This window comes from Trematomus bernacchii, unplaced genomic scaffold (assembly GCF_902827165.1).
Source record: "Trematomus bernacchii unplaced genomic scaffold, fTreBer1.1, whole genome shotgun sequence".
Classification (NCBI taxonomy): Eukaryota; Metazoa; Chordata; class Actinopteri; order Perciformes; family Nototheniidae; genus Trematomus; species Trematomus bernacchii.
The window spans coordinates 1,800,431-1,823,509 of record NW_022987370.1 but is presented as its reverse complement, the minus strand read 5'-3'; the positions used below and the strand labels follow the sequence as shown (position 1 = coordinate 1,823,509).

Below are 23,079 nucleotides of genomic sequence, written 5' to 3'. Positions count from 1 at the left end.
CTGGCTGCAGGCTGATAACAGACAGTGGGGATCGCGGCGAAATTCTCTCTGCAGACCCATTCTCACAGCGTTTATCAACCTTTTTCTTACTCAATATCAAGCCACACTGTTTTTACTTCGGCTGTGACTTTGTGTGTGCTCAGGATGAATTTGGCTGTGTTTCGCTGTGTATCCTAAACAAGGAAACAACACCTCCACGGAGCTCAGCGCGATTCACAACGTCCCGACCAATCAGAGCACACTGTGCTCACAGGGAGGGTGGGGGCTGGAGCTATTGGAGCTACAACGAGCCGTTAAAGGCAGAGAGTGAAATTCAGTGAATACAAGTAGTTTACAGAGATGCTGTATGAGAAACCAATGTGAGTTTGGACAAATGCACAGTATAAATCTATTTTAGTAGACCTCAACAATGGAATTATGATCAGTGGAAATGGCCATGACATGGGCCCTTTAAGTCAATTCTGTCTTTTTCTTTAATGTCATGTTTCAGTAACCTTTCATTAAACAGCAGAACCTCTCTTAGTCAGATTGCTGAGTCGTTAAGTGAAGTGAATGTATGGTTTTGATTGTTCACGTTTGTTCGAGTGGTTTTTAATATGCTGGATCTTCAGTACTGTTGTCCGATGAATGTTGTTTGAAACGTGTGTCACAATGGATACGGTGTCTTTTAACTGCGAACCCAATCTACCTACGAGGACAAATGAAACCCCCTGAACCTAAAAGGATTGAAGAGTTATTGTTCTCACCTCGTGCGATCCTCAGCACCCTCATGATGCGGATGATAGTCGGGTTGATGGGCAGAGTGTTTCCATCGATCTCCTCCAGAGTGATGCCCATGATGGACAGCAGCACGATGGCCAGATCCAGCTGGTTCCACCTACACACACACACACACACACACACACACACACACACACACACACACACACACACACACACACACACACACACACACACACACACACACACACACACACACACACACATTTCACTTTTAAACCATGAAACGAATGTTTAATAATCTGACGACAAAAATAAAAACATTTGAAATTACAATTTGGACTTCCAGGACTCTTGAGAAAGCGAAGCCAATATGTTTGGAGAAGTTAACTACCTAAAGAACGTAACAAAGCATGAGATATAAATTGCCAAAATCCACTTAACGAATAGTTAGAGGCTTTTATGCTACGATAAAGATCGATACCACATTTAGCTGAGGTTAGCTTAGCTTAGCATACAGCCTGGAAACAGGTAGGAGATGCTAGCCAGGGTCTTTCAAAGCTAACTAGCGGTTTCACGGTGACAAGATACGTGTTAAGTATTGGCTTTTTGTTAATTCAGGCAAAGGCAGGCTAGCTGTTCCCATCCTTTCTAACTGTATGCTAAGCTAAGCTAATTATCTACCTGCTCTAAGGTCATATGTTGGTGGTGTCGATCTTCCAACCGTACTTTAAGAAACCTAAGAACTGTATTTCACAGCATTTAAAACTGTTCCCTTGAAAATGTGCAATATTTTTGGAGAATGATCTATTCTTGTAACTGTTTTGGTTTAGATTTAAGACTTTTGTCATAAATGGAAGAATGAACCTTTAACATGTCAGTGAATCATTTGAAAACTCCCCATACTTGCTCAGCCAGAGGAGCTAACAGAAGATGATATATGACTCAATGTTGAACCATACAGACACTAGAAGAGCTGGTTTGATAACGTCTTTATGGACATCTCCAAACGTTCTTTCTGCCGTGTCACTACATTGCAATAAAAATGCCCAAATTCCAAGCTCCTTTACGGCAGTGCTTTGTAGAGGAGCGAACCAAAGCATTGTTTTTACAGCCTTTCGACACACAGTTAACTAATCACATACACTTTACATTTAGAGACAGAGTGTGCAGAGTATAAGGCTGATTAAAAAGCTGCAATGCTATCATTTAGTATTTCATAACGATCAGGATACACTCTTTTCCAGGTACTGAGATCTGAGCAATCTCATTTGTTGGAACCAAATCTTATTTTCCAACGCCCCGGACAATAAATAAATACAGCTGAACAAAATGTTTGGAACAAAAGGAGAGAATAAAAAAAAGCTCATTGGAGATATAATCAGCTTTGTCCAGAGTTGATCCCTTACATCTTCATTTAGATACTCAAAGTGTGTGCATCAACACAACCTACAATCCAATGAGGTATTTAAATTAGTCCGGAGAGTCTTTGGCTAATGTTGTGTTTTTGTGTAATATCAAAATGGACCGCTGCCAAATGCAAAAAAGGATAATCTGGCACAGAGAGCGGACATCATGGAGCCCTTGGTGGTCCAAAAACATGAACGTGTGTGTGTGTGTGTGTGTGTGTGTGTGTGTGTGTGTGGTGGTATACAGTTGTTGTGATTGTGGTGTGGTTTTCAGCGGGAAGCCAGGGATTTCAAAGCTATGAAATCATGTGAGGCGGCGTGTTTTATGGGGGGTTTAACGAGGTCGTTTGTATTCATACGAGCCTCTCTGAGAAACCATCCGACAGAGAAAGATGATTTAAGCTCTCCCAACGCTAACTCACATTTTCCACATGACTCAGAGGTTAGAGAAGGTACCTTTTAACCGCTTTTTACATTTAGGAGGTAAACGGTTATTCAGAAATGTCCGTCTCTGCCTTCCTTATGTATCACCTTTAATTTAACTCAATTTTTTTTTTAGTGTTTTCAAATTGTTCTATTATTATTTATATATATATATACTTTTTCTTTTTAAGGTACATGATAAGGCATGTTTTTTCTGAATTGTTTTATTTATACTTTATGTAAAAAATAAGTTTGTAATTGAAGAAAGTACATGTATGGACATCCTCCTAGATCAATAAATAATACGAAAAAAACTTAAAAGGATCATGGCAGTAATTGAAATACTCACTTGTCTTTAAAGAAGCGTCTGAACCCAAACGCCACGAGCTTGAAGACGGCTTCCAGAACGAAGATGAGGGTGAAGATGTAGTTACAGATCGTCAGCGCCTGCTCCAACTCCTGAGGAACGGACAGGGATACAAATATGAAGGATTAAGCATCCATTTTAAAGTCAGTAAGCCCAGCATTACACTTTCTGTTATCTGAGCAGAGTTTCGTTGCCACTCGTTTAATGAAATGTGCTGAATCTGCTCTGTAAAACAACCTCACTGTATCACTGTTTCGTTCTATAGAGGGAAACACTTTCCAATGTGACCCAGTGACACTACATGGCTCCTTTTGGTTTGTATTTTGGCTGAGTCGATTTATATTATTCCACGTCTGCATTGTAAACTCTGTCCTCTCCTACAGAATGAGCCTTTCCATGAATAGATTTCCTCACATCGTCCGTCCCCTCCCTCTTTCTCCATGAAAAGGCCATTAGGATTGGGGCATTTCCACCATGGCGCGGAGCGCGGTTTAAGCGTGCCGTGTCATGCCGGGCCCGTTTTTGGTTGCGCTTCCACTAGGCCTAGTTCCGGCCCGGGGGTACTTTTTCACCTCTTTTCTGGCCCGACAAAATTGTGGTTCTATCGGGGCCAACAAACAGGGCTGAGTCGGGCTGAGTATGCTAAACTAGAGAGAGAATCGCTGGCAAGGGGGCTACAACTACAACAAGATGAACATATTTGACCGTGATTTAATTGTAATACACGTTTCTAATTGATGCCGAAGTAACAACATACTGATACCGGTTAGTAAAAACCATGAATTAATGCTTTGACAAGTCTGCAGACAGACGGCAGGCGAAGAACCTTTTAAAATGCGTGTTTTCTAAATGGAGATCGGCTAAGCTAACGCAGTATATGCTCCGATCGTCCACACTCACAACAACGGCCTACAGACATAAATAAACCAGCGACTGTACTCACCATGACACAGGCAGTCTGTGGTTTGTACTTGTTTAACTTTTGTCTAGTTTCTGAACAGATATGAGGAGCTGTGAGCTCTGAGTGCTAACAGCTAACGGCTGTGTTGTTTTTCTGGGGTTCTCATTGAAGATGACTTCACGGCTCCGCCTACACTGCGTTACTATAGTAACTACCCCAGTTCCTAAACTGTAATGGAAGCGCAGCATGAAGTGAGCCGGCCCTAACAAGGCCCAACGCGGCCTAGCAGTACCGAGCGAGGCCGAGGCCGACCGTGTGGTGGAAATGCGCCAAAAGTGTCTGTTTTTGCCTGTGGGAGAATTCACAGTGTCCACCTGCATGTAAAAAAGGACCTTTACATTACATGTCTTTTGTTAGATGCTTTTATCCAAAGCGACTTACATACATTCAATACTGTGGACAATCCCCACAGGAACAATTTGGGGTGAAGTGTCTTGCCCAGGGACACAACGACATGCTGACTGCAGTGGGACTCGAACTTGCTACCCCCTGATTCGAAGTCCAGCACACTATCCACTGAGCCACAGCCGCCCCCTTTAGTGACCTTGTTTGCAATCCCTTGTCTTTTATGCTGCTGCAACGCAAACATTTCCCAAATTGGGATCAATACAGTACTTCTTATCTTAAATAACCTTCAGTTTCATGAAAACATAGATAGTTTCTAAAGATGGAAAACATGGCTATAACCCAAAAGTGAAGCATATTCCTCCTGGTGAATAACTCCATGTTAGCCGACGGGACAAACTAAAAAGTCAAATATAATGTCAAAAACATTTCTCCAATAGGTAGTCTCTGCCATTTTAGGTAGTTCTTATCACCATAATGTAAGTTCAAGTGTTATTTGTTCTGATAAGTTTGGTTTGTTTGGTTATTTATTGCTATAAAAAGGTGTGAGACATCATGATTGAAAGGTTGACAATTACAGTCTTGGAGCCATAGCTTTAGGAATTGAACCTAGAGTTGTATGGGGTATGAGTATTTCCTTTAACTTTCCATCACCTTGATTGTCTGTTATACAAACTAACTGTATTTAAGGATATTTTTATACAGTATATGGTTAGTACATTCACTTCTGAGAGTCTTGCCACCAAATGGCGTCAAATGGCAAGATGGCGGCACGTGTATTCTAGATATTTTGGCTTCATTTTTGTGCAGGGGTAATATTTGGAACATCTTTATATACACTACAGTCTTAAGTAAAAACAAACGTTCTTTTCTCACCCAGGATAATTGGACTATACTTCCTACTTAAACACCCCGGTTACCAATGGACCCCTTTCCTATCTTCCATGCCCAATTACGTCCTCATTTGCCTTAAAACCCCTCATAGTAATCTTAAATATTCTTCTTCTGGTTCCTCTCTCTTCCATGCTGTGTTTTGTTTTACTCTCTTTGAATTGAGTTCTTCTACCTCTCTCAGCCATCTTTTGTTTTACACCCTTCCTCAGCAGGTGGCCAACAATATGTTGAAGCCATTTAAACATTTCTGGAATATGAGTGCAAGACAAATCCCAGTTGGAACAGCTGCCAGGTGGCGATTAACATATGGGCAATAAATCCTAAGTATCCATAGCAGACCTTAGTGTGGATTCATGTGATTTATATGAGGCGTTGAGTTCACTCGATGGGCAGATTTTGTGGTACCCCAGATAACCTTCAATTCAGTTTAAAGCACTATGGTTTTCGTTCTTTTATGGACTGTATAATTGCCTCGTAGTCATTGTTTCAACCTCCCTTTTATGATCCACCGCTGCCTTTCTTAGAATACTTTTCCAATTCTCATCTTATTTTATTTCTTTTTCTGCTGAACTGATTATTTTCTCACCCTTGTTTCAAGAACTGGTCAAGGTGTTGGAAAGGTTTATTTTTATTATCATTATTGCCTTTTTATTATCATTGGCACAGCTTGTAAACCGGAGACTATGTGAAGCAATAAACCTGTTATTCCAGGAAGATATAAATTAATATTACAATGACGTTTAGTTTTAAAGACCGAATATTCTGGGCCAATGATGAAACACATTCTCAGTACCAACATCTCAAATACATATGCTTGGTCTCAGGCCAAATGAGGACATGAAGTCATGTCAAAAACAAAATCCAATGGAAAAACCCCATTGGTTTTCAGTAGAGGGAACCATTGCGATGCTAATATCCGCGTTACAAGAATATGTCATGTAAACTTAACACAAAAAGTAAGAACATTTGTGTTTGGTAGACTATTTCTTTATTGTAACAATGCTTCTTGGCAATAAATATTCCTCCGTTGGAAAGCCTGTTTTCTTACCTTTCAAATGTTGTCACATTTGTGAGGAACATGCATTTGTGAGATGAGCAGCAGAGCTGAGTATTTTGGTTGCGCTCATGAAAGATGTGACAAATCTCCACTGCCAATGCCACACTTTTTGCTACTTTTTGTGTTAAAGGTCACCTATTATGCAAAATCCACTTTTTCATGTCTCTTCTACATCAACATGTGTCCCCTCTTCTTCATGTCTCTTCTACATCAACATGTGTCCCCTCTTCTTCATGTCTCTTCTACATCAACATGTGTCCCCTCTTCTTCATGTCTCTTCTACATCAACATGTGTCCCCTCTTCTTCATGTCTCTTCTACATCAACATGTGTCCCCTCTTCTTCATGTCTCTTCTACATCAACATGTGTCCCCTCTTCTTCATGTCTCTTCTACATCAACATGTGTCCCCTCTTCTTCATGTCTCTTCTACATCAACATGTGTCCCCTCTTCTTCATGTCTCTTCTACATCAACATGTGTCCCCTCTTCTTCATGTCTCTTCTACATCAACATGTGTCCCCTCTTCTTCATGTCTCTTCTACATCAACATGTGTCACCTCTTCTTCATGTCTCTTCTACATCAACATGTGTCCCCTCTTCTTCATGTCTCTTCTACATCAACATGTGTCCCTCTTCTTCATGTCTCTTCTACATCAACATGTGTCCCCTCTTCTTCATGTCTCTTCCTACATCAACATGTGTCCCCTCTTCTTCATGTCTCTTCTTCATCAACATGTGTCCCCCTCTTCTTCATGTCTCTTCTACATCAACATGTGTCCCCTCTTCTTCATGTCTCTTCTACATCAACATGTGTCCCCTCTTCTTCATGTCTCTTCTTCATCAACATGTGTCCCCCTCTTCTTCATGTCTCTTCTACATCAACATGTGTCCCCTCTTCTTCATGTCTCTTCTACATCAACATGTGTCCCCTCTTCTTCATGTCTCTTCTACATCAACATGTGTCCCCTCTTCTTCATGTCTCTTCTACATCAACATGTGTCCCCTCTTCTTCATGTCTCTTCTACATCAACATGTGTCCCCTCTTCTTCCTGTCTCTTCTACATCAACATGTGTCCCCTCTTCTTCATGTCTCTTCTACATCAACATGTGTCCCCTCTTCTTCATGTCTCTTCTACATCAACATGTGTCCCCTCTTCTTCATGTCTCTTCTTACATCAACATGTGTCCCCTCTGTGTAAAGAGATTCTGAAAGTTTCAGGAGAAAAGATTCTCTCTCTTTTTGTCCTGATCCATTTATATAAAAACCTGTCTGAAAATGAGCTGATCAGATTTGGGCCACTTTATGATGTCATAAAGGCTTGTGTAACCATTAGCCAATCACCAACCAAGGTAACCCCCCCCCCCCCCCACCTTATCACCTGAATCTCCTCCTAGAGCACCATTGTGTTCTTTGTAACCAAATCTCTCTCAGAGGGGCGTGGGGAGGGGCTCCTTATTTTCATCTAAAGTAACAGACAGAGAATCAGCACTTTGGAAACAGGGCTGAAACAGAGGGGATTATGGGTAATGCTGCAATGATCTGTTTGGTGTTTCAGCCAATCAGAGACAGGCTCTGTATATATCTGAGACCTGTGATATATTGATGAAAAACAGTATAATAGGGGACCTTTAAAAGCAAAGAGCCCCCATAATAACCCCCCATGCTCTGACCTTGGGCTGCTGGTAGTGCTCCATAGACATGGTGATGACGTTCAGGCCGATGATGATGCTGATGAAGAGGTCCAGGTAGGTGCTGGTGCACAGCTTGTGGATGACCAGGCGAGTGGGGGAGTAATCTGAGTAGTAAGGCTTACTCTGAGCTTCTGTTGGAAGTGGGATATAGTGGGGGGGAAGAGGTGAAGGTAGCGGGGGTAAGAGGAGGAGGATGAGGGGGAGGTGGCGTTCAACAAATGAGATAGGACGTAATATACTGGGAAACGTTACAGTAGAATTGCTGTGTTCAAGACTCCGAAGCTGCTTTCAAAACAAGAAGGTTAGTGAAACACAACTCCTGTCACTCAAGATGGCGGACTCACATTAAGAGATAAGTACAGAGAGATGTGAGGAGATGGAGGGAGGCGGATCAGATAACGGAGAGAGAGAAAGAGAGACTCCAGCCAAGTCAGATTGTTTAATTCAATTGAAGTCAGTTAGTTAAATTAAGGTTCAGGGTCACGCGTTAAACAAACCCCTTATCATCTGCTAAGCATTGTCCCTTTCCTACCTCATCCCTTCACCCCTTCTTCCTAGGCCTCTTCCTGACAGATACCCTCCCTCATCCTCATTCACCCCCTACACTACTTACCTCCTGTAATTCAATCTTTAATTGACATATTGTTGTGGCATACACCTTGTTAGTGACCTCTACTCTGAGAGAGGACGTTTGCAGATAACAAGGATTGCCCGATATGTGTGTAAGTGTGTGGTAAACTTCGTGGAGAAAACGATATTCGGCCATCTCTCCTCTCTCCTCTCTCCTCTCTCTATAATCATTACCTGCCTCCCTTTATCTCTTCCACTCCTCTCAGGAAAAAAGATCACAACACAGGAGAAACCTTTTCCCACACTCATCCATCACTTCCATCCAGAGAGGAGGGAAAGATGGATGGATAGGGAGTGAGGACGAGGGAGAGAGAGGACGCTTAATCACTCCATCAGTGAAGGAGAGGCTGGAGGTCACACAGGGGAAATGAAGCTGGTCCTTTGGGTGTTTCCACCAATCCCAATCTGCCCAATTAGCCCAGGTGTGCTGTGCTGGAAATATTCCCATGAGAGTGCATGTGTGTGTCTGGAGTTTTCCCTGTAGTGTCGGGGAAACCCCACCCTCATAGATCAGGGAATAAGTCAGGAGAGAAGAGTAAACAGAAACCACTAACTGAATAACTTCCCTATTTTAAATGGGGCGAAGCCTGCGAGCTGGTTCAGGCAGTCACCTCGAGCACCAATGATACATTAACACGTGACGCACCTCGTCCCTCTTATAACCAACATTTTTTGGGGATTGAAATTGAGCTCTTGCACTAAACCCTATCGCAGACTTACTACAGTATTTAGTTGCATCTGATGCCGTGTTATCATTCCCCCAAAATAGAAAAAGCCTGCACCTTTATGAATAATGTATCCCCTCTGTTTGCTAATCAGTCACCGATAGGTCGTATCGACATGACCTGCGATTGCTGTCATCCCAAAACAGTTTAGCCATGATACATTATGATGTGTTCAAACACCAATAGGAAAGTCTAGCTTGTCTATCTTGGATTATTGTGCTTCCTTTGTGACTTAAACAAGGAATCACAGATTTTGAACATATAAAGCAGGGGTGTCAAACTCAAGGCCCGGGGGCCAAATCCGGCCCGTGACTTCATTTTCTGTGGCCCCACAAGAGCTCGCAAAGAATATAATATGTTTATTATACGGTTACGTGATGATTTACAGAAGCACGTTGCCCATAAACTACATGTCCCACAATGCATCTCAAATGTGCCTTTTTCTCAGAATTTGACTCTTATTTTAAATGTTACTTTTTTTAAATGTCACTTCTGTTTTTTGACTTTTTTTCCAGCTTTTCTTTTTAAATCATTTTGTGACATTCTCACTGAAGAGACTTGCAATTATTTGCCCCAGACTTCTGCTTTCAGACGTATTATTAAATAAAGGGTGGGTGGCAATACTTGTTGAGGAGTATATCATTTAGGGTTTGACATTTTGATTGTTTATTCTTTAGATACATATTTTCTACTATCGATATGTATATATATTTATGGTATTTTATTCAATTTTGTACATTTTTAAACCAACTTGCCTTGTTTACATGCTGCTGTAACTAAACCTTTTCTCAATTAGAGATCAAATAAGTATATCTGATCTAATCTTATCTAATTAAAATAGTACATTTTGTGTAATGTACCTTTCCCATCAGTTCAATGGACTCCTCTGAGTTTCTACTTTACATAGTGATACCCGTCTTACTAAGTTATATTTCCTTCATATTTGCTGTTTGTTTTGTATCAATGAAACTCATGAAAAGGTTGATCTATGAGCTGCTGTAAGTGAAACAACTGAGCAGAAAGTTAAATCTGAATCCAATAACAGCATTGTTATGAAGTTAAGATTGTTTCATAATCAGTTATTGTAGTAACTTTAGGAAAAAAGACCCGTGAAATGAACGGTTAAATGAGCAAGAACTGATGATGTTTGGCAGAGTCCTGCACCGAGCTTCACATTAATTATTCTACAATTGTTTCCAGGGTCCTCTTTGCTGAAAGCTAATCCTACGCCTGCTGGTAATTATTGATATTGACAACAGGGGGGGTTGAACCTGAATACTGGAGGTAACATCTGAACCACAGGAGAACCTCTGCTGGAGTTTGACTGCTGCTGAGATGTGCGTGCCACAAAGTGAAAAATAATTTGGCTTCTGGTGTGCTCGGTCTGACTTTTCAAACAAATGCACTCAGACGAGATGACACCTGTGTTCCCCTTCGCTGCAGAAACACTTTCTCATCCCGTCAGCTGCTTTTTTATTAACAAGGCTTTTACTTTTTCACCATATGGCCCATCGAGAAGACAGTGATAAAGCAGGTTTAAAGCACCTTTGGGTACGTCTGGGCATATGTCTTTGAATTAGGGCAGTAAGGTGCAACCCATGTGGGATGCAACATGTTCTCTGGGAGTTCCTATTTACCAGACCCTCTATCATCTCTGGATGAGCCCACATTAGTTTCACTCTGTTCTACTTACTGTCTGCAGGTGCACAGATAACACTAGTCCCTTTGTTTCCCCTCATTCATCTTCCCGAGGCCACAATATGATTATTTTGCTGCTTTGTTTTAGTAGATCAAGTCATATCTTACACTGCGATTTCTAGTCTTGTTTGTTATACCTGTCTTAGTCTATTGTTTATGACTGTTTTTCTTTTCTTTGTATTGTTTCTGTTCTGTTTTTACATAAAGCGTCTTTGAGCATTAGGAAAAGCGCTATAAAAATCCCATTATTATTATTATTATTATTATAAGACCCCAGGAACTGCGCCAGCAAATTATGGAGTGGCCAAACGGCGGTACTACAACTTATGTGTCAGTCCGTGACTTCATTGGGCCCAAAAGGTTTTTTCACATTGACTTACATCGGGAAATAGGCGTCTGTAAATCAGCGGTTTTTTGTTGTTCTTGATAAAACAACTACTTAGTATGAACAGGAACATTTAACTGAACGCTGCATCCAGTTCTCTTCATACATCCATGAGTTTAGCTTGTTTTAATTTGACTTTCTCTTGGCTTTTTAAAGTCTTAATATTATTGATTTTGTGTGAAGCACTTTGAATTGCCTTGCTGATTAAATGACCTTGCCTTAAAACGTTCTACTTTTTCTCTTAGAACGGTATATGCTCTCCTATATCCACTCTCTGACAGTGCTATAGAGAGGCCCCAGAGGTGAATACATTATCGGATAACTGGGGTGAGACCGGTTCACTTCCTCCCTAAAGAAGTCATTTGAAGAAGTAAGTGAGCATTGCCCTCAGTTTTCTGGACGGGGCAACGAGGGCGAAACCGAACAAGACGTTGGGGAATAAGGAGAAGAAATGGAAATAAAGAGCAAGTCAGAAAACTTTTGTCTAAAACTCAACTATTCTCTAGAGAGGAATGAAGCGAGGGAAGGAAAGGTGAACGTTTAGGAAGCTGAATTACTCGTCTCTCCTGTACTCACTTTGAAAAGAGCACAGTCGCTCTTATTAATGAGGAATGGAGGTAATGCTTTGAATCATTCTGGCATCATAACGTTTGTGTAGGAGGAAATATATTTAGTAGAATAAGGAAGTTAATATGTGTTTTCTTCTTCACTGAAGTGGCAGCGTCCTCTCCCCATCCCCATATTTCACACCAATTCTGTTCACACTTATGAGACCCTCCAGGACAATCTTCTCATGGGGACGTAGATCTCATTATATTCATTAACTGCACTTCTCGCAATTTCTAAGTATGTATTCTTTTTGGTTCGTGACCCAATTGGAATACATGTTGTCTTGGCTGATGTCCACTGGATCTCGCTGCATCTGTATTGGTTACTTTTGATGAATACGTTTGCATTTCTGAAGCAGGGAATTCACTTATGAGTGTAAATAAATGTATATCTGATGATGCATTTCATTTGTTTCTGGGGTTTTCTTAAAAGCAAGGCTTACATTTCCTGTAACAATATCGTTATTTTGTCGTCTTATTGACACACAGCTAACATCTGAAAGGACATTTATGTACCTGTATAGTGTTTAACAGCCCGATCACAATACCTTGTTTCATTTACATGTTTTTCTGCTTCTGTTATAACGGAACGAGTATGAAATTGTGATTTTACCACCACTCATAAATACTACACGTTAACCAGCCGTCGTTCACACGCTCCTGCACTGCGTTGCTCATAAAATCATTATTTGTATAATTATCATAAAGTCACTGACATTTAAAATGAGTGATTACAGGAGGCGGAAAAGGGTGTTTTCTTAACGCCAAACATCCCCCTTCACTGTGGAGGTTTATTATTATTCTGTGAGACAAGCGTGGTGGAGATGAAGACGTAAATTAAAGTATTAAAATACTGAATTTACACAAATAGGCTTGACTATTTACAAGAATCGGTCGTGAGGTAGTGCAATTATTTAACTGAGTTAAAACAAAGCTAGGGTTAAATGAACTGCTAACCAACGATGTAAGAGTTCTCCTTTACTTAAAGTGGACCTATCATGCTATATTTGAATAATATAGTGTAGGACCATACCTATATAAGGCATATTTATACTTCTTTTTTTTCAAAATACCAAACAGATCATGCATTTTAGCCATGCCTCATTTCGCTCAATTTGACATTTTTTAGCTCTGTTTTAGGCAAGGGCTGATTCTGTGAGAACAGCACCATCTACAGGCCTGGCATATGTACTACAGCGTCTCCAGCGCTTTCGAACGGCAATGGCCGTGGCTGTCTCCTCCTGATTGGTGGAGTTGGCCCAATAGCCGTAGCGCCACCGTCCTGACGTCAGGACAGTGTTCAAATCTGGATCAGTCTGTATCAGATCCGTTGCAGCCCCTTTTTTAGAGATTTGGGTATGGAGGAAAATAGAGAGGGTTGTGTTTTCTGACACTTGGTGAGTTCCCTGGAACACCGGGGACACATATTCATGTAGAAAAGACGTACAAAAGTGCATTTTGCATGATAGGTCCCCTTTAAGTAAAAACTAGATATCCTATGGTCCAAAAATACAAAGTAAAGGTTGAGGATTCATTAGGAGTATAGGAGTTTTATCAGCTAAATGTACTTAAAGTGAAAGTACCCAGTGTGCACAATGGCTCTTTTAACAGTTATATTATTAATTAATTACTATATTATTTGGTTTATGAATAACAAATGCATGTAAGAGCATTTTAATGCTGAAGTTTGTTAAGTTGGAGCTAATTTTAGATATTTTGTAAAATACTATGTTACTAGCGCTAATAAACAGAGTCCAGAATGAATTGGAAATATAGGAGTTTTATCAGCAAAATGTACATAAAGCATCAGAATTGAGTGTACTAAGTTTGCAGAATTTACTTATTTGACCATTCATCACTAACACAAACATGTAGGAGCTTTTTAATGTCGAAGTGGAGCTAATTTTTTGATTTTCATGTGCATTTATATTGAAAAAAAGTAACTCTGAGACAGTAATCTGCATAGCAACTGGAACGCAGCCGCTTGATCCCGTGGACATCAGGTTTAATGCAAACTGAATTACTTGCATGACTACAATAAGATCTAAACCCCCATTGAAAATCTGCCTGTAGTCCGACACACAAGAAGAAGGAAACATTTGTTAGAAAAAACAGAAATAAATCCCTGTCCAAAAACAACCCCAAGGTCCTTCTTCCTCTCGTTTAAAACCTACAGCGTACTCACCTTGCTCCTCGTGGACACGTTAGCTCACCTTTAGGTAAGGATGCAGCCTGGGAGTTGCTTTTGGACGCAGCCACGCTCAAAAACATAATCCATACATTTCCGAGGCGGTCTTTGTTGGGAAATACAGACACAGTAAGGGTCCTTTGTCAGAAAAGCACAGTACAGCTCTGAGGATGTACTGTGGCAGGTTGGGTTGGATGTGTAGAGATGTGTAGAGATGTGTGTGATGAGGTGTCTACGGTACGTCAGTGGAGAGGATGTTACATCTCAAAACAGACTTATGATCATGAGGTAGAGAAGTAGGTTTTCTGCTTTAGAAAGGTGATGTTCGTTTGTCCCGATGCAGATTTAGTTGCTACCAACAACTGTAATACAGATTTAAGTTGACCATTGAAGTTAGATGGGCACATGTTTACTGACTGAAAAGTAATACATCCCTAATATGTGTGACATCTTCTGTCCGCCACATTTTATGGTGGGCTATGAAGTAAGGGAGTTTGTGTTAATGTAGAGAACTGGGTTTTCTCTCTAGTAAAGGTGATTTAAGTTGCGTGTAAAGGTTAGATGGAGACATGTTTATTAGCGAGTGTATAGTAAAACATCCCTTACAGGTGTACGATCTTCTGTCTTCGGCCATCAGGGGTTATTTTATGGTGGGTTATGAAGTAAGGGAGTTTGGGTTTAGGAAGTTATTGTAGGGTCAATTTGAAGATGTGTAGAGATGTGTGTGATGAGGTGTCTACGGTACGTCAGTGGAGAGGATGTTACATCTCAAAACAGACTTATGATCATGAGGTAGAGAAGTAGGTTTTCTGCTGTAGAAAGGTGATTTAAGTTGCGTTTAAAGGTAAGATGGGCACAGGTTTATTACTGAACTGATGATGATGTTCGTTTGTCCCGATGCAGATTTAGTTGCTACCAACAACTTTAATACAGATTTAAGTTGACCATTGAAGTTAGATGGGCACATGTTTACTGACTGAATATAGTGATACATCCCTAACAGGTGTAAGATCTTCTGTCTGCCATCAGGAGGTATGGTGAGTGAGGAAGTAAGAGGCCTGAAAACACACAACTTAATTGTGTACAAGCACCGGCAACTGGTTATATTATCTTTTAATATTTCTAATTGGCTAGAAGCTCCAAAGAAAGTCACTCATTGTATATTTTTATTCATTTCCCAATTACTTACAGTAAGCCAAACTCCATGCACAAATGCAAACAAATATATATAGTGGAGTTAGAGAAAATAACTCAGAGGGGCTTAGTGGAAATTAAAGGAACAAACTATTAGGTATAGTTATCAGCAATCTCAACCTTTAGGTTAAGTCGTGGTAAAATACATTTTTATGGTTAGGAAATGATGGGTGGGTAGGATAATGGAACAAGTCTAAAGTTAAGGGTTAGGGTTTGAGAAGAAATACCAAGCAATTATGAATTAAAACTGGTCAAAGATAAGCACAGTTCGTCATATATTTGAGTAGGTATATAGAGACTATATTGAATATTGGCTTATCTTAGATTTGAGGAGATATTGTGAACGGGGAAAATGGAGTGATTTAATGTGACATATTTCCCTTTTTGAAACAACTTTTTCCGAGTCCTACTGCTATGACTTTGATTCATTGGTGAGATTGATTGTTGATGAGCTGCATGTCCTCTGAATGTCTCTGGGTTTGGGTGTTTCTATAAGTGACTGATGAATAATTGGGGATGGTTGGAGGGAGTGGATGAGATACGTTAGGATGCAGGATGATCAAAAGTATGGCGGTGTAGGAAGAGCAGGGCAAGGGCTGTAAAAGCAGCAACAGTGCACTTTAAAGGTACATGATCTGGATGGGAATGAGTCAAATGTCAGTGAGAGACTTCTATATTTTCACATTTGTGGCGCAGTAGTTTGATGCAGTGGCTGCTTTTATGACCCTGTCCTTCGAGGGGAGACTTGTAAACCTTGAGACTCAGTGTCTGCCAGGAAAAAAAGTCTTTCATATCAAGGACGTCCAATTTTAACATCCAGCAAACACTGAGTCTAAAAACAAAACAATTATCAACATAAACAGTCACTGTGAAACAATAAAAACAAGGTTTAACCACAGGAATATCAAACACAAGAGAGACACAGATAAAGAGAAAACAGGTACAAAACAATAAGAAAAGAGAAATTATTAGAACAGAAAGGAGTCCAGAAGAAACGAGGCAAAGAAATAAGAAAACATGACATCATTCAAAATGACAGGGCATGATAACGCACACACACACACACACACACACACACACACACACACACACACACACACACACACCACACACACACACACACACACACACACACACACACACACACACACACACACACACACACACACACACACACACACACACACACACACACACACACGCACGCACGCACACGCACACACACATAGTGCTGGTTCACATGGTAGACTGACACACCTCTTTCTGAGTCATACTTGAGCAGGATGGACCAATTGAAATGGGGACTGGATGGTGAAGGCAAGCGATTGGACGGCGTGAGTGGAGGCGGAGCAACAGGAAAACAGTGATGACGCTACACACCGATGGGAAGCTTTTCAACAGCGAAATGACAAAGTGTTTTATCCCTTTCTCCCTTTGTGGAATCCATGTTTATATCCAGAGAGAACATGATAGAGAAAGTCCCTGATAACTAAACACAAGAAGAAGAAGAAGTCCTCCAAAGATGGATGCTTTTACTCTGGAAAAAATGCTTCTGCAAAATCAAGTCTAATCATTTAAAAACAGTGAAGATCTGCTTGTTAAGATTTCTTGAAATAGGTTGGGATATTTAGATAAATGGGATCTTTAGCTGGGGAAACGTATTTGATACTATCAATTCCTCAGAATCAGGAAATCATGTTACAAAATAAGCCAGAAATGCTCAAAATGTTTCTGTTTTCTGATGATGGTGATTTTGCAATAACAATGTGTTTTTCTAACATCAAGTAAGATTGATTTCTTGAAACAAGTTGATCCATCTTTTACAAATGTTACTAATAAAAACCTTGTGACCTCCTCTGAGATACGACTCAAGATAAGATGTGTTCAAGAGTCTTTGACTTAATATACTTAAGATGCATAGTCTAAAAACAAGACCCTATAGCTAACTGCATAGTTCACTTTGAAGTTTGTTTGTCTTATATCAAGTGCTAAGACATATTCTGACTCGAAAATTAGACAAAGAGTTTTTGCAGTGTATGTCTTAGCATATCTTGATTTCGACCATTATTTTTGTCTGTCTGTTCTACCCCTTCACGCAAGATTCACCCTCCTATTGTCTTCGTTTCCCCCCCCCCCCCTTACTTTGATGTTCGGTCCTGTTTAAACTGCTATTACATTAACACCAAAACCATTAATCATCACCAAATTTAATTTAACACCCTTTCAAACTGTATCAGACTACTGGTATACATGAACAACTGCAGTATTAACACAAAGAACAGACACTGAACATGTATTGCGTGTGCCAGGTGTGATCCATGTGGGGGGATGGGCACATAAGAGTGGGACATGTGTCATATTGTTCTGTGTGTGTGTGTGTGTGTGTGTGTGTGTGGTGTGTGTGTGTGTGTGTGTGTGTGTGTGTGTGTGTGTGTGTGTGTGTGTGTGTGTGTGTGTGTTTTATATCTGATCCGGATGGTTACTAATTCCTTTTCTTTATGGACCGGGAACACCATGGGTGTTACAAAGTTGACTAAATCATCCAAAACTCAATGAAAGTGGTGATCAGCCATTTTATATGTTCAAATGTCTACTGTGAAGGATATCATAAAGCCTTAATACAATCCAATGTAAAACAAAAAAGTTATGATTGATGAAAGTAGTAAATCGGTCAGATTTGACCTGAAGACAACAGGAGGGTTCAAGCAGTTAAAAATGAAACCCTTTCAAAGTTATACATCCCACATGAAGTACTTAAGATAACGCTTGTTGCTTATTTTACTCCATCAACTTCTCGTGTAGCACTAACCCAAGAAATGGACATATTATAGCTGACAAGTTCCTGTACTAAAGAAGGAAGCATTTTATGTCTCTGTTTTCACTTCGAGTGCCACAACTTGGATTTGGACCGTCATATTATTTTCTGTCCATTCAACCCATTAATGCGTTTAACGTTTTCCGATGAGCCTGAAAATCCTTTCAAGCTATAAACCACAAAATAAGTAGCTAGAAATAAATCCATCAAACTATTTTCCCCACTGATCGTCTAATATAATGTAGTACCAAAATAGAGCAAGTCATCCATCAAAACAGCTCTATCTTTTCGTGTCTGATAACACAGACATGAGATAGTGGAAAAAGTGGCTTTTGCACACACTTCAATCTGCAGAATTAATGGATTATTAACTCTCAGCAAACCACACGTCTTTATCGGTAGCTTGGTGGTTTTGGCGAGTCGTTGCAATACGTGTTGCACGGCACTATGATACCTTCTTTTCGAAACTAAACTGAAATATCTTGGCAACTATTGGATGGCTTGTTTTTACATTTTGTACAGACGCTCACTTAAAAGTCAACGACTCAGCATGTGAGCATTTTGACATGCTATCTTTAGCTTCTAGCTCAGAATAATGCTAACGCCACAGCCTAAAAGGACAGCTAGTATTTCTGAAGAGACTCTTAAGGCTTTTACACATAGGGAACTATTTCATCAAGCAATCATTTACAGTATATACAAAAGAAACTTCAATCCATACATATATATCTGTATGGATTGATGTTTCTGTCCTGCATACTTTAACACAAAACACTAGAAAATAATGTGGTGAAAAAGCAGCAACATTCTTTTTGTGTATGATCCTTCTTCTGTTCTTACTTTTCACAATAAAAGTCCTAAAAATGTACTCATTTACCAGAAGGAAACTCCAATTAACTCACTTCTATAGGTTAATCTATGAGTAATATCTAATATCTAAATCTATTTGAACTTTCTACTGTAATTTGCAATTTCTACCAGAATGATAAGTTTGATTGCATTTCAATTCAAATGTCATTCACTACCCTGATTCTAGTGTTATAAATCAAATACATTTCATACAAATTGTCATTTTCAACAGCAACCCGCCCAGACGGTACAAATGATTACCATACTCCGTTTGACAGTGGCGAGCTGTGAGCTTTATACCTAGGCCCTCTGACCCCCACCAATTCCCTCGAAAAAAAGAAAAAAAAAGAGTTATTACGTCACAGCGTATACTTCAGCGGAATATCAAAACAACGGCCCAGGGTGCAAAACGCATCAATGACAGCGACCCTCTACCACACAAAACAACACCTGTGAACCCAATTTGTGTTCTTTGACATTGAAAATGATATTGCATTGTGTTTGTTACTTTCGTTGCAGTTGTATGTCTTAAGTGTAATTTGGCATGCTTTTATTTTGAAGGTGAGTTCACGCTGTTGACAGGAAGTTGTTGTTGCTATGGAAACAAGAAAAGTTTCACAGCGGGCGGAACTTGTCATAAAGTCCGCGATAATAAAACCCACCCATTTAGAGGGAAGATATGATTGGTCAATTGTACTGTCATTTGACATTACTCTCTCGTTCAGTTACTATAGTGAATCGCAGAGAGGGCCATACGAGCTTCTTTCATGTAACCCTTCACATTCAACAGACTGAACAGGCAGATTCGAAGGATTTATTTCTTTGGAAATGTTATTTTAAATACAATTAAATCAAGTTATTTTGGTAAAACTAATGAAAAATATAACAAAAATAATATTAAAAAAATATATATTTAAAAAAAATATATTTTTTTTAAATGTTTTTAAATATTATTTTTTAGAATATCTTAGGCCCTCACAGAGGGCCTAGAGGGCCCTGACGGCTCGCCACTGCCATTTGAAAATGGATATGTGCTGCATTTCCAACCTGATTTAACAACACAAACAGTGCTATTTGTACTTGGTTTTAACACATATATAAACTCAGAAGATGTTAAGACAGCGTTTGGTTCAGATAACTCCCTGCTTAATAGAAATAAAAAGAAATTCAAAGTCCACGTCACGTCTCTTTCCTTACTAAATTCGGTCTGCCACTCGGCTCTGTGCCGCTCTTTCCTTGACATTTCTCCACATCAAATATTCATAGAGAAAGTTTCCAACATGAAACATTCATAGCGAGTGTTGTTAGGGCAGTTTTTCTTCCAACACAAATTGTAGCTTTTCAATCAAACTAACTACAAACTGCATGTTCTGTCGCAGCAATTATTAATATTACAACACTGCCTTACACTGACACTAATGAGACTTTTTTTATGCCTTATATTACGTTCGATTTTCCTTTTCAAACATCATCCATCAGTCTGTGCTGTCACCTGTTCACTATGAATCACCATCAGTCATTTAGGGCTGCAGTTTTATAAATAAAATCATTTATTTAAAGTCTACCGGAGGCTAATTAGCTTCATTAGCTAGCATTCTGGACAGGCTTGTGGAGGAACAGATTACATGTGACAGGATTATGTAACCAGGATACAATAATAGATCACTGTTGTTAGGGAATCATTTGCTCAGGTATTCAACCTTTGACACAGTTCATCGTCTTCTCCTGTCACTTTCTCTTCCCATGGCATAGGTCTAGACCTAGGCAGGGGTGTCAAACTCAAGGTCCGGGGGCCAAATCCGGCCCGCGACTTCATTTTCTGTGGCCCCATAAGAGCTTGCAAAGAATATAATATGTTTATTATACGGTTACATGCTACTTTACAGAAGCACGTTGACAATAAACTACATGTCCCACAATGCATCTCAAATTTGACTTTTTTCTCAGAATTAGATTTTTTTTCAAAATGTTGCTTTTTTTCCAAAATGTTATTTCTTCCCCCAAAATTTCACTTTTTTTTTTTTTTTTTCAGAATTTGTTTTTCTTTTTAAATCATTTTGTGACATTCTCACTGAAGAGACTTGCAATTATTTGCCCTAGACTTCTGTTTTCAGACGTAGTTAATTATGAAGTTATTACCCTATCCGATAATAATCCAATTCAGAGGCAATCATGTAATATAATACATTATTTTATATATATTAAATATTTGTATATGTATATTTATATAGTCTTGAAGTTACAACGGGCCGTTTGAGTGCAACCATAATGCTGATGTGGCCCGTGATGAAATTGAGTTTGACACCCCTGGTCTAGGGCCTTGGGTATTGCTGCTATCTCTCTTAAGGAGGGGCAGCTTGGGCGCATTGTTGTTGTTTATTGTTTATAACAAAGCACAAGCTGCCATGAGGTAGTTTATTGTTCAGGAACATAGGTTATTTTCTATGGACGACAGCTCTAGTTAGATTCAGGGTCCATATTTGTTTCGTCTCGCTGATAAAGAATGTTGATTATTAAACTCCGAACTAGTTAAAACCTCGAACTACAGAAGAGTTCTTCAGAATTGGTTTGGCTACCGCTGTGTCACCTCACGTCTTGCCAATTATCCAGACTTAACTCCATAATAAACCGTCAGTGTTTGCCATCAGAGTTCCTGCTCTCCTCGTGTCTCTCTGAGTCCAGTCTCCATTGCTTCAGAAGTTTCCATCACGTCTGTCACTGGAAAAACTCAATTGTAAGTTTTTCCGGCTTATTTTAACAATGTGATCACATGGCTCCGTACAACATTATTACATCATTACATCATGAGTTTGACTTCACTTTCACAATTTAGGATTCAGATGTCAGCAGGTGGGTGGAAAGTAGAAACGTTGACACACACCTTGTGGCACATTCCCAAATAGTTTCAGTAACATAACTCCCAACTTATGAACGATGCATCCCGTTTAACACTTGACTTAACTCTGCCACCTACACCTTGTGGCATCAAACTTTAAAACCCCGCAGCGGCTGCAGCTTTGAGACTTTTTACAGAGATATGTCGGCGTCTCTCACTCTTCCTCAGCTCCTCTGAGATGTCCTCCTCCTCTTCCACTTACTCCCGAAGGACTGACGTTATTAATTACATCTCTACAACAGAGGAAAGAAAAAAGGGGGGCAATGTGAAACTTCCGCTACATTCATCTCTGTTAGCGCTGACCCAGATACAGCATGGGATTGGCACCGCGGTGGTGTGTGTGTGTGTGTGCGTGTGCGTGCGTGTGCATGTGCGTGTGTGTGTGTGTGTGTGTGTGTGTGTGTGTGTGTGTGCTAATAGATGAAGAACAGCTATTCATGGCATGTCAAGCTGCTTTGCATATACCCACACTGTTTTTTGGATATCTGTATGTGTGTGTATGTGTGTGTGTGTGTGTGTGTGTGTGTGTGTGTGTGTGTGTGTGTGTGTGTGTGTGTGGCCTAGCATTACTATCCTTGTGGGGACATAATGGAGGTCATTAATTGTAGGGTGAAGACTTGGTTAGGGTTAGGATAAGTCTCCAGGAAATGCATGTAAGTCAATGTAAGGTCCCCTGAAGTGATGTATACATGGTATATGTGTGTGTGTGTGTGTGTGTGTGTGTGTGTGTGTGTGTGTGTGTGTGTGTGTGTTTGCAGTGAGGGGATGATCCTATTATCCTGGTGTTGTTGTTGACTGCTGGCCGTGTAGTGACAACGGAGATTAACAACACTTTGTTTACCCAACACATTGTCCATTATTTGCACTCTGTCGTAAGCTGACTTTCTGCAAAGGGGAAAACCTTTATCAAAGCTTTAAAGGTTTGTATTCATTCGCTAACTCTAAAAGTGACTGAATTGAGATAGAGACTTTGCATAAGACTCCTGATATTAAGGTTTGCTTAAAAAGGTTAGAACACTTTGGGAAACTCAAAGTATTTCTTACCTCCATTTGGGATTAGACACGTTTGAAAACCATATTTTTTAGCAGGGGCTCCTGAATGTGAGAAAAGAGTTCAAACTGTCTGTGAACTCGATTTATTACTCGTTGAATATTTACGATTTGCATTGAGAAATGAAAAGCCCAGCAAGAAAATGAGTGTTAAGATAAAGGTGAATGCTTAC

The 23,079-nt window shown here is 39.9% G+C and overlaps 1 protein-coding gene across 1 annotated transcript in view; it reads right to left on the bottom strand.

Annotated features, from left to right (window-relative positions):
* Positions 1-23,079, bottom strand: part of cacna1g (calcium channel, voltage-dependent, T type, alpha 1G subunit) — a 192,505-nt gene that overhangs the window by 22,102 nt on the left and 147,324 nt on the right. The window contains exons 25-27 of the mRNA XM_034132787.1: positions 7,848-7,999; positions 2,902-3,011; positions 747-877 (exon numbers count right to left, since the gene is read on the bottom strand). Coding sequence (XP_033988678.1) covers positions 747-877; positions 2,902-3,011; positions 7,848-7,999 — 393 coding nt within the window. The remainder of the gene's footprint in view (positions 1-746; positions 878-2,901; positions 3,012-7,847; positions 8,000-23,079) is intronic.